Source organism: Dermacentor silvarum, chromosome 4 (assembly GCF_013339745.2).
Source record: "Dermacentor silvarum isolate Dsil-2018 chromosome 4, BIME_Dsil_1.4, whole genome shotgun sequence".
NCBI classification, from domain to species: domain Eukaryota; kingdom Metazoa; phylum Arthropoda; class Arachnida; order Ixodida; family Ixodidae; genus Dermacentor; species Dermacentor silvarum.
In genome coordinates, this window is record NC_051157.2 from 140,419,730 (window position 1) to 140,430,126 (window position 10,397).

The 10,397-nt window shown below is 46.9% G+C and overlaps 1 protein-coding gene and 8 non-coding genes across 9 annotated transcripts; all 9 read left to right on the forward strand.

Annotated features, from left to right (window-relative positions):
- Nucleotides 1–11: 11 nt before the first annotated feature.
- On the forward strand, nucleotides 12–1,159 carry LOC125944796 (uncharacterized). The gene has a single exon (XM_049666138.1). It carries the CDS (start codon nucleotides 12–14, stop codon nucleotides 1,017–1,019), a length of 1,008 nt encoding a protein of 335 aa, XP_049522095.1. The 3' UTR covers nucleotides 1,020–1,159.
- Nucleotides 1,127–1,245, forward strand: Trnal-caa (transfer RNA leucine (anticodon CAA)). The gene is made up of 2 exons: nucleotides 1,127–1,164; nucleotides 1,200–1,245. It is a non-coding gene; the product is annotated as a tRNA-Leu (tRNA).
- Nucleotides 1,246–1,316: 71 nt separating this feature from the next.
- Nucleotides 1,317–1,435, forward strand: Trnal-caa (transfer RNA leucine (anticodon CAA)). Its single transcript has 2 exons — nucleotides 1,317–1,354; nucleotides 1,390–1,435. It is a non-coding gene; the product is annotated as a tRNA-Leu (tRNA).
- A 71-nt stretch (nucleotides 1,436–1,506) lies between these two features.
- Nucleotides 1,507–1,625, forward strand: Trnal-caa (transfer RNA leucine (anticodon CAA)). The gene is made up of 2 exons: nucleotides 1,507–1,544; nucleotides 1,580–1,625. It is a non-coding gene; the product is annotated as a tRNA-Leu (tRNA).
- Nucleotides 1,626–1,698: 73 nt separating this feature from the next.
- On the forward strand, nucleotides 1,699–1,817 carry Trnal-caa (transfer RNA leucine (anticodon CAA)). Its single transcript has 2 exons — nucleotides 1,699–1,736; nucleotides 1,772–1,817. It is a non-coding gene; the product is annotated as a tRNA-Leu (tRNA).
- A 71-nt stretch (nucleotides 1,818–1,888) lies between these two features.
- On the forward strand, nucleotides 1,889–2,007 carry Trnal-caa (transfer RNA leucine (anticodon CAA)). Its single transcript has 2 exons — nucleotides 1,889–1,926; nucleotides 1,962–2,007. It is a non-coding gene; the product is annotated as a tRNA-Leu (tRNA).
- A 5,169-nt stretch (nucleotides 2,008–7,176) lies between these two features.
- On the forward strand, nucleotides 7,177–7,295 carry Trnal-caa (transfer RNA leucine (anticodon CAA)). The gene is made up of 2 exons: nucleotides 7,177–7,214; nucleotides 7,250–7,295. It is a non-coding gene; the product is annotated as a tRNA-Leu (tRNA).
- A 72-nt stretch (nucleotides 7,296–7,367) lies between these two features.
- Trnal-caa (transfer RNA leucine (anticodon CAA)) lies at nucleotides 7,368–7,486 on the forward strand. Its single transcript has 2 exons — nucleotides 7,368–7,405; nucleotides 7,441–7,486. It is a non-coding gene; the product is annotated as a tRNA-Leu (tRNA).
- A 72-nt stretch (nucleotides 7,487–7,558) lies between these two features.
- Nucleotides 7,559–7,677, forward strand: Trnal-caa (transfer RNA leucine (anticodon CAA)). Its single transcript has 2 exons — nucleotides 7,559–7,596; nucleotides 7,632–7,677. It is a non-coding gene; the product is annotated as a tRNA-Leu (tRNA).
- The last annotated feature ends 2,720 nt before the right edge of the window (nucleotides 7,678–10,397 follow it).

The following is a 10,397-nucleotide window of genomic DNA, read 5'->3' on the forward strand; positions in this document are numbered from 1 at the left end:
GCAATTTCTCAATGTTTGCTCGCGCGACGGTCTGCAACCTCTTTGCCGTTGCTAAAATCTTTTACGTGCTTCAAGCATTGTGCATGTCAAGGGCCAACATACAGCGATTACACAGAGTACTCGCAGTGTTTGTATGGGGTTCAAGCTGGGAGCGCACCAGTCGCGCCAATCTGTTTCGTTCCGTTAAAAGTGGAGGACTAGGTCTTGCGCATTTGTTCATAAGGCAGATTGTGTCGAGGTTTGTTTACTTACGGGACCAAAAGGACCCGTTTTTGTTAACTATGTTTCAAGTAAGGCTGAGTGAAGCTATACCAGAATTCATCGTTTCGTCTCGCCGGTGCAGTCAATATAGATTGCGCGGTTTTCTAAAGGAAGTCGTCTGGGCTTTCCAGCTTTTGAAGGTTCGGTTTTCTATGGAATACCTAAGTCGGGCACCACGAAAGCGCTTATATAAGGACCTGATAGAGGCAATGTTGCCTGTACCATTGTATCGCTCGATGTTCCGCATTGGACCGGAAAAGAACGTGCTAAAGAGAGTAAAACGAATGCCAGTACGTCCATCGGCGAAGTCCTTCTTTTTTCAGCTCCACACCAATACTTTACCTATTAAACCATGGCTTGAGGAGAAAGGACTTTTTGTGCCTTGGAGCGTCAATTGTTTAATATGCCGGAAACCCGAAACAGTTGAACACATCTTTCTCGACTGTTGGGATGCGGTATTCCACTGGGATGTCTTACAGAGAACCTTAAAGAAGGACTTACCGATTACGCCATACGGGATTCGTTTCTTGCCTACTCTAAATGAAGACACTGTACCATATGACATGTTCATGCTGTTGTCCTTGCATAGTCTATGGAAATGTAGAATGGCCGTGAGACATGCCGAACCAAACCTCCGGCCTGTTAGAGAGTACTTCATCGAAAGCATTTGTTATATTAAAGAATTGTACAGTTTGCAAAAAGAACAACCAACATGGCTCAGTGTGATGACTGAGCTTGCGAACCTCAAGCGTTTTTAGCCCCCGTGTCAGCCAACCAATGGCAGACACTTTTATCGTGACCCTCATGTATTGTTAAAATGTCTTGTGTTGTATGTTGCCAAGTCGGTAATAAAGAGAAAAAAAAAGTCAGGATGGCCGAGTGGTCTAAGGCGCCAGACTCAAGGGAAACCTTACCCAGCCATGCGGGTTGAACGAGGCTTCTGGTCCACGTATGTGGGCGTGGGTTCGAATCCCACTTCTGACACAAGTTTTGCATTTTTTATATCCCTCTATACGCGCCGCTCATTTCCTCTATTCTCAAGGGGGATTCGTTGTGTCAGGATGGCCGAGTGGTCTAAGGCGCCAGACTCAAGGGAAACCTTACCCAGCCATGCGGGTTGAACGAGGCTTCTGGTCCACGTATGTGGGCGTGGGTTCGAATCCCACTTCTGACACAAGTTTTGCATTTTTTATATCCCTCTATACGCGCCGCTCATTGCCCTCTATTCTCAAGGGGGATTCGCTGGTCAGGATGGCCGAGTGGTCTAAGGCGCCAGACTCAAGGGAAACCTTACCCAGCCATGCGTGTTGAACGAGGCTTCTGGTCCACGTATGTGGGCGTGGGTTCGAATCCCACTTCTGACACAAGTTTTGCATTTTTTTATATCCCTCTATATGCGCCGCTCATTGCCCTCTATTCTCAAGGGGGTTTCGTTGTGTCAGGATGGCCGAGTGGTCTAAGGCGCCAGACTCAAGGGAAACCTTACCCAGCCATGCGGGTTGAACGAGGCTTCTGGTCCACGTATGTGGGCGTGGGTTCGAATCCCACTTCTGACACAAGTTTTGCATTTTTTATATCCCTCTATACGCGCCGCTCATTGCCCTCTATTCTCAAGGGGGATTCGCTGGTCAGGATGGCCGAGTGGTCTAAGGCGCCAGACTCAAGGGAAACCTTACCCAGCCATGCGGGTTGAACGAGGCTTCTGGTCCACGTATGTGGGCGTGGGTTCGAATCCCACTTCTGACACAAGTTTTGCATTTTTTTATATCCCTCTATATGCGCCGCTCATTGCCCTCTATTCTCAAGGGGGTTTCGTTGTGTCAGGATGGCCGAGTGGTGGGATTCCACTTCCGGCCATCACAGCGAACGGTCGCGGAATGTCTTGCTCCTCAGGAGCGGTTACAGCGGCCCTCGGCCGTGGTTCCCGGTCAACGGAAAAACCTTCCCCGGACTACCAGATGGTTCTACCACAACTTCCTTCAGGTGCAAGTGTTTTGAACACTGTTTTTATTCACGGCGAAGTGAAAGCTCGGCCTTACCGTGTTGAGCATTTCAGGGCTGCGCTTTCGCGACTCATGCTGCTGCCGGAAGTGGTGGCCCTCGGGGCTTATCAGATGAATCATGTGTGGGCCGTAACTTTTGCGACCGAGGCGGCCAAAAAGAAGATATTGGACGCAGAAGGATTCCTTGTCAAGGAACACCGTTGCGTGGTCATTGACCCGTGCAACCAGGGTGTCAGGCTCAAGCTCTTCTGGCTGCTGCATGGTGTTCCTGACGAAGACGTCAGAACAGCCTTGGCACCGTTTGGAAGAGTAACTGAAGTGACGAGGGAGAAGTGGAGGGTCCAGGGCTGCAACGACAAAGGAACCACGACACGGTCGGTGGTCCTGAAACTCAAGCCCGGAATGACAGCAGACGACCTACCACACCAACTTCGTGTTGCGGAAGACATGGCTCTCGTTATTGTCCCGGGCAGAGCACCCCTCTGCCTCCGGTGCCGTGGCACTGGGCACATTCGACGAGAATGCCGGGTTCCACGTTGTGGGCTGTGTCGTCGCTTTGGCCACGACGAGACCCAGTGCGTGAGAACGTACGCCAACGTTGCTGGCCCAGGCAGGAGCGAGGACTCGTCTGAGCTTCTCATGGATCAGGAGGACGCCGAAGAGGCCGCCAAAGGAGCAGCTGAAGGGGCGGCAGCTTCGTCTGCACCACTGGTTACGAAGACCGCAAAGGTGAACCTGAAGGGGATAGATGAAGGCAATGGGCCGGATTCTGCGCCTCCTCCGGCGAAGGTTCAAGTGACGCAAGCTGGTGCTGAGGCGACGGGCGCGCCTTCAGAAATCACGCCACCTCCGACCAAAGTGGCTGACGAGCCAGTCAGCGTCAGCGACGACATGGACCTGACTTCCGACGCTAAAGGCGCCGGAAAACGGTTGCGTGACGAGGTTGATGACCACAGCCGAGACACCGACGGTGTGGATACCGAAGGACCGACACTGAAAACACCGACAGTCCGACGGTCGACGCTGAAGGTCAAGCCCAACGTGCCGCCAGACAGACGGCCGTCACATGCGCCGCCTCCGCCTTAGCGGAGGTAGTGCCCCGGAAATAACTTTCAGCACCCGATCGTTGATCGGGAATGATTCTGTGAGGAAGTGGTTTGGCAGACGTCGCCTCCAAGGAGAGGGATATGTTCCCCAAGCATCAGTGTGAGAGCTGCAATAATTCCTCGAAAATTGTGAGTAGGGGCACACATTAATTGTAGCTAACGCAATGGCAGACGATATTAACATCACCACTCCGCTTCGTTTGGCGACATTAAACGTTAGAGGGCTGTCACAGAGGCGAAGACAATGTCAGATTAGCCGCATGCTACTAGAAAAAGACATTGATTTGATGGCAGTCCAAGAAACAAAAATTGAATCTGAGGAAAAAACTAATCGAATGGTTGAAATTTTCAGAACGAAGTACAACGTATGCGTTTGCCACGCGAATGGTACTTCTGGTGACTGCCTTCTTTTTATTAGAAACAGTATTGGGATTACAGAGCAGCAAGTTACTTCATGTGAGGGAGGGCGTATGCTTATTTGTGATTTTTCTTTTTCTGGAATGCTTTGGCGGGCGGTGTGTGTATATGCTCCTAATAATGCTCGTGAACGTGAAGAATTTTTTGTTTACCTGAGATCTTTCTTGGTGTGTGACAGGCACGTTCTAGTGTTTGGCGACTTTAATTGTGTGTGCCTGGCCGATAGATAGATCGAAAAAGCTGCTCAGTCAAGATAAAAGCGCAACTGTTTTCGCATGAAATTTTGTGTGAAGTTGATCTGGAGGATGCTGGAAGTGTTCTTGGTTCTGACAGTGATGTGCAATATACGCATTTTCAAGCAGACTGCCATTCGAGGTTAGACCGCATTTATGTGCCTTTTCATTTAGTTCCGTTCCTTTCTAGCTACAGTGTCGAATGCATCAGTTTCAGTGACCATTGCTTGGTAATGGTTACGATAGGTACAAAAAGCAAAGAGAAAAAATTCAATTGGCACTTATGGAAACTTAATGACAATCTTTTGCAGGATGAACTGTTTCTACAAAGAATAAAAGAGAAATTAGAAAATGTTCTCCTTGAAAATGCGGAAAATGTTGTAGAAGCTTGGGAACTGTTTAAATGCGATGCGAAAATAATTGCTTTAGAGAGAGCATGCGTGTTGCGGCACAAACAAAAGCAAGAGGAACGGCAAATACAGTGCATGTTAGCATACCTGTTGAACATGGAAAGAGGCGCGGCTGGCACATTTGTAAGCGATATCAAAGAACTTAAAGCGAAACTTGAAGTCATTGATGAAGAGAGATATCGAGGCGCCGTTTTGAGAGCGCGCCCAGAACGAGTATGGTTGGGTGAAACGCCCACCAAGCGAGCGCTAAGTGATGAGAAGAGACACGCATTAAGTAAGGAAATAAAAGAAATAGTTTATCAAGGGCAGCTTACAAACGACAAGGAAATGATAGAACGTGCTTTTGTGGACCACTATAGTACGCTGCTAAGCAAGAGAGCAAGCGATATCTCAGCGTTTAAAAGTGATTATTTGCCTTTGATGCCGAGAATTGATGGTGAACTTAAGGAAGCTCTTGAAAGGCCTATTTCTGTAGAAGAAATTGAAAAGGCTATCGATGACCTCAGTGCAAGAAAATCGCCTGGACTCTGTATCGCGTCATAACGAAGTGTTATGAACAAAAATGGACGCCTCCTTCCTTCCGACAGACACATGTGGTACTTATACCTAAAGTTACTGACCCCGTAAAGCTTCAATCAGTAGAGGCCTACCGACCAATAAGTTTAGCTAACATTGATTATAAAGTATTCATGAAGGTGCTCGCCCAACGTCTTCAGAGTGTAGTGAAATCCCTAGTAGGTACACATCAGACATGCGGTATAAAAGGTAGGACTATTTTCACAAATATACACACAGCGCGAAGCATACTTGAATGCTGCGATTTGATGCAAGACCGTGTAGCTATGCTACAACTGGATTTAGCCAAAGCTTTTGACAGGGTGTCGCACGAGATCCTGTTTCTGCTTCTTGAATACATGAATGTCGGAACAGTCATTTTGGATGGGGTGAAAATGGTTTATGATGGTTGTACAACAAACCTAATTATCAACAACAGACTCAGCAGACGAATTCCAGTACTGTCTAGCATAAAACAAGGGTGTCCGATCTCGGCCTTGCTTTTCGCTCTTTATTTAGAACCTTTCTGTTTAAAGATACTTCAGAGCCATAGTATTCGCGGGTACACGTTTTTTGGCAGAGAAATAAAAGTGTTAGCCTATGCTGACGACATAGCAGTGTTCTGTCGCGATAAGCAAAGCATTGCAGAAGTAGTGAAGGAAGCCCAGTCTTTTTGTAGTCTGGTAGTGCCATAAGTTGGCCAAAGTGTTTAGGATTTTGGCACGGGGACTGGCAAGATACGCCAGAATTGTTTTGCAGAATGCAGTGGAGTGTGTTACCTGGCACTTATCTTGGGGTTCCACTCGGCAACTACCGAGAGCCAGTAGAATACTGGACGAATGAGAGGGACAGAATGAAAGAACAAACTAACAAATGGGGAGGCCACAACTTTTCGATGTTTGCAAGAGCCAAAGTGTGTAATATGTTTTTAGTAGCTAAAGTGTTTTACGTCTTGCAGGTGCTATGCATGAGCCGATCTTCAGTTCAAAAAATACACAGAGTGTTTGCGGAATTTATTTGGGGTTCAGTATGGGAACGCATGAGCAGATTTAATTTGTTTCACTCTTTGCGCAACGGCGGACTCAGTTTAACTCATTTGTTTTTCAAGCAACTTGTGTCGAGATTTGTTTTCTTTTGTGACCAAAGTGATAGGTTTCTGCGCACGGTGATCCAAGTGAGATTACGTGACGCTTCTGCCCGATTTCGTTGTATCGTCGCACGCAGTCAAACCGATGGCACTAAAAGGCTATCTGCGTGAAGTTATCACGGCGATTCGTCTTCTAAATGCGAGATTTTCCAGGGAGTACTTGTTTGAAGTGTCACGAAAAAAATTATATAAGGATCTTGTTGACGTTTTTGTACCTATGCCAGTGTATCGTTCTATGTACAACTTAGGGCCTGAACGTGATGTTCTCAAAAGAGTAAGGAATATGCCTGTGAGAGCTAACACAAAATCCTTCTTTTTCAAGCTCCACACTGACACACTGCCGGTTAAGCCATGGCTGAGGAGCAAGGGTTTGTTTGTCCCATGGTCCGTCAATTGCCTTATATGCAATAAGGAAGAAACAATTGAACATATATTTCTTGACTGCCACGATGCCCGCTTTCTTTGGGACATTCTGCAGCGAACTTTAAAAAAGGAGCTCCCGATTAGTGCTTTTGGAATAAGGTTCTTGCCATGTGCAGAACCTGACGGTGTGCCGGCGGACATGTTAATGTTATTGTGTATGCAAAGCGTATGGAGAACTCGAATGGCTGTACACAATGCTGATGTACATGCGAGGTCAGCCAGATACTATTTTGTTGAAAATGTTGTTTACACACGGGAAGTGTTGAAAATGCAAAGTGACCCACCGGAATGGCTTCAAGTGTTGGACAGTTTGGCTTCGTTGAAGCCATTTTAACATGACGCTACAGTCTTTTAACGACTGGTTATTTTAATCTCGTATTTATTTGACATGTTGTTTTTGTGTATTTGCCAAGTTGGTAATAAAGAAAAAAAAAGTATGGCCGAGTGGTCTAAGGCGCCAGACTCAAGGGAAACCTTACCCAGCCATGCGGGTTGAACGAGGCTTCTGGTCCACGTATGTGGGCGTGGGTTCGAATCCCACTTCTGACACAAGTTTTGCATTTTTTATATCCCTCTATACGCGCCGCTCATTGCCCTCTATTCTCAAGGGGGTTTCGCCGTGTCAGGATGGCCGAGTGGTCTAAGGCGCCAGACTCAAGGGAAACCTTACCCAGCCATGCGGGTTGAACGAGGCTTCTGGTCCACGTATGTGGGCGTGGGTTCGAATCCCACTTCTGACACAAGTTTTGCATTTTTTATATCCCTCTATACGCGCCGCTCATTGCCCTCTATTCTCAAGGGGGTTTCGTCGTGTCAGGATGGCCGAGTGGTCTAAGGCGCCAGACTCAAGGGAAACCTTACCCAGCCATGCGGGTTGAACGAGGCTTCTGGTCCACGTATGTGGGCGTGGGTTCGAATCCCACTTCTGACACAAGTTTTGCATTTTTTTATATCCCTCTATAGCGCCGCTCATTGCCCTCTATTCTCAAGGCGGTTTCGCCATGTCAGGATGGCCGAGTGGTCTAAGGCGCCAGATTCAAGGGAAACCTTACCCAGCCATGCGGGTTGAACGAGGCTTCTGGTCCACGTATGTGGGCGTGGGTTCGAATCCCACTTCTGACACAAGTTTTGCATTTTTTTATATCCCTCCATACGCGCCGCTCATTGCCCTCTATTCTTAAGGGGATTTGAAATCGTCAAGGTCCATCTAAATATGTCGTGAAGCTTGGAACGAAAAGCGTGCCAAAACCTATCGCCAGAGACATCAGTTAGCGGTGCACGATTGAAGACAAACACTGAAACTAGGAAACCTATGTGGAAAAGAAAATGTTCGAAATTTTTAATCAGAAGTCTGTCATACGAGTAAATAATTCGTTTCAAAATTTTCGGTGTACTATCATGACAAATGCTAATTTTGTTTCTATTTCACAATTAGTTCGTTCTTGGTGGTCCGTACCAACCAGTGATTCTGGCACAAGACTTGGCAAGACTGTGCAAATCAGCTATTATGTCGCGCGGAATGGCGTGCTCACTTGAACGCGGTGGTTTCATCCGAGTTTTTTTTTATTATTTCTTTGAGTATTTGTTCAAAGTGTGGCGTGTGCGTCACTTCAAATTTTGCGTGGCCTAGCGCTTGGCATTCATTGGCGAAATGTGTGAGTGCAGGCTTTTTGTTATCATGCAAGTTCACGGCTGCGTCATCCGACGCACTGTGTCTCGTCGTGACGATAAATGCGGAACGCTCCGCGAAGAAACGTCGCGCAATTCACTTACCGTGACACGGGCTCTGTGTGTCCGACGGGAAGCAAAATTAGTAAGTCTAATGTTTTCCAAACGATAATGTGGGGCAATGTTGTCGGGTCTGATAACTGTTGGATATCGAAACATGGTGTCGCACGGAATCGCAAAGGTTTCGCATATGTTGCTATACATTACGACTGCATGTGTACTGGCCATAGTACTTTTATGCATTGAAACATGTTTTGCTTGGTCAATTATATTGGTTGCATTATTCTAGACGAATAAAAGTGAAGTTTTCTTGTAACCTCTGTGGAACTGTCATTTATTTCCATCCTATTCGCTCACCTTCCTAAGGCTCCTACTGGAGCAATTGCCGTCAATAACAGCCTAATTATGATGAAATTAAGACATCCGCCACTCCTAATGTTTTCTGACACGCTGGCGCTTCAGCTAAGGCGAGTCGCAACCTCGCCTCAGCCTCAAAAGAAAAATAACTACTGGCGTAGCGGTCGAAATGCCGGACGCTGAAGAAATTTAAACATTCGCGGAAAGCAGCCTAAGATCTTGACGTCACTGCCATTTCCGGTTGTGCCGCCACTTTTTATTTTTTGTTTGCTGTTAGTTGTCCCCCCGATACGTAGATGGCGACGGTTGCAACGAGCCGCCATTTTCTTGACATGTGGGCTTCTATGGAAGCTACGCTACCAGTTTACATATACCTTGGCCAGAAGTGCTTCCTGACGCCGTGGTGGGAACGCGCCTTTGCCGATACGGATGGCACAAGAACTGAAGCAAGTGGTATACCGGCGTTGTTTCCGCCAGGTTCGCTTCTGTGTGCCGAGTAGAACGACTTATATCACTTGTCACGGCGTGACGACGCTCGGCCAACGGCGGTGCGGGTGGCGTGAGGAAAAGAGAGGCCCTTCGTATAGAGGGACACTATCCCTTACCAGTACATGGAAGCCCAAGCCCAGACAGACTCCACTCAAGTTCGCCTAAGAGATTTGATATTAGAAATGTGGTTTATGGTAAATGAAAAAAAAAATCACGATAAGTAAGCTACTAAATGTCGATAACACCGTCAATCTGCATGAAATCGACAAATTTAAGCATGAAAACTTTTCTATAATCGCAAATGAACATTCGCATCACTTATACTAAAGCACTGCGTTGGATCTCATGTAAAGCTTTCATTGTTGTTGTACTTCCTCTATAATAATTAATAATAATGTAATAGTAGTAGCAGTAGTAATTAGTATCGTTGTCATCTTCGTTTTTACATGCTCGTGAAAATGGTCTGTGGTTGTTGCTCAGTGAAAACGACAGAAAAGAGTCGACATGGATGAAGTAGAAGAAACGAAACGGATGCAATTTTGAAATGGAGACACTGGAGCACCTAAATCAATAAATAGCCATGATTACTTCGCTCTTTGTTGATCGACTCCTATGGCGCCACGGCTTCTTTTACAGATGACTGGCAGAAAAGCAATGCAGTTCTGGGAGTGCAACCTTAGAGTAACATACTATGGTGAAACGCTTTAGCGTTACAAATGTTTATGCTACCTCAATTTTCAGCAGATGGAACACGAAATTAGAGTGCGGCAGCACAGGTTGTAGAAGTTACATAGATATGACTCTCAACGAGCGTGCCAACGACCGCTCACTCCTACCGTTAAGAGTATCAAATGCGTTTTATAAGCTCGTCTTCTTTCTGGGGTTTTACATGCCAAAGCCAGTTCTGATTATGAGGCACGCCGTAGTGGAGGGCTCCGGATTCATTTTGACCACCTGTGGTTCTTTAACATGCACTACAACGCAAGCACACGGCGTTTTCGCATTTCGCCTCCATTGAAATGCGGCCGCCGCGGCCGGGATTCGATCCCGCGATCTCGTGCTCAGCAGCGCAACGCCTTAGCTGACTGAGCCACCGCGGTGGGTTGTTTTATAAACTCGAAAAGTGAATTCGCCGTCACACTTGGCTCGCAGATCAGGGAATTTATTCCTTTGCATCAGGTTTCCGAAAATGCAAGGAGCTCTTGTCTCGGTCGTAGGACTTGCACATATATTTTAGCAAAGGTGAAAAATGCCACAAATACGTAGAT

Excerpts from the sequence above, each read along its gene's own strand:
- LOC125944796 (XM_049666138.1), top strand. The coding sequence starts at position 12 with ATGTTTGCTCGCGCGACGGTCTGCAACCTCTTTGCCGTTGCTAAAATC.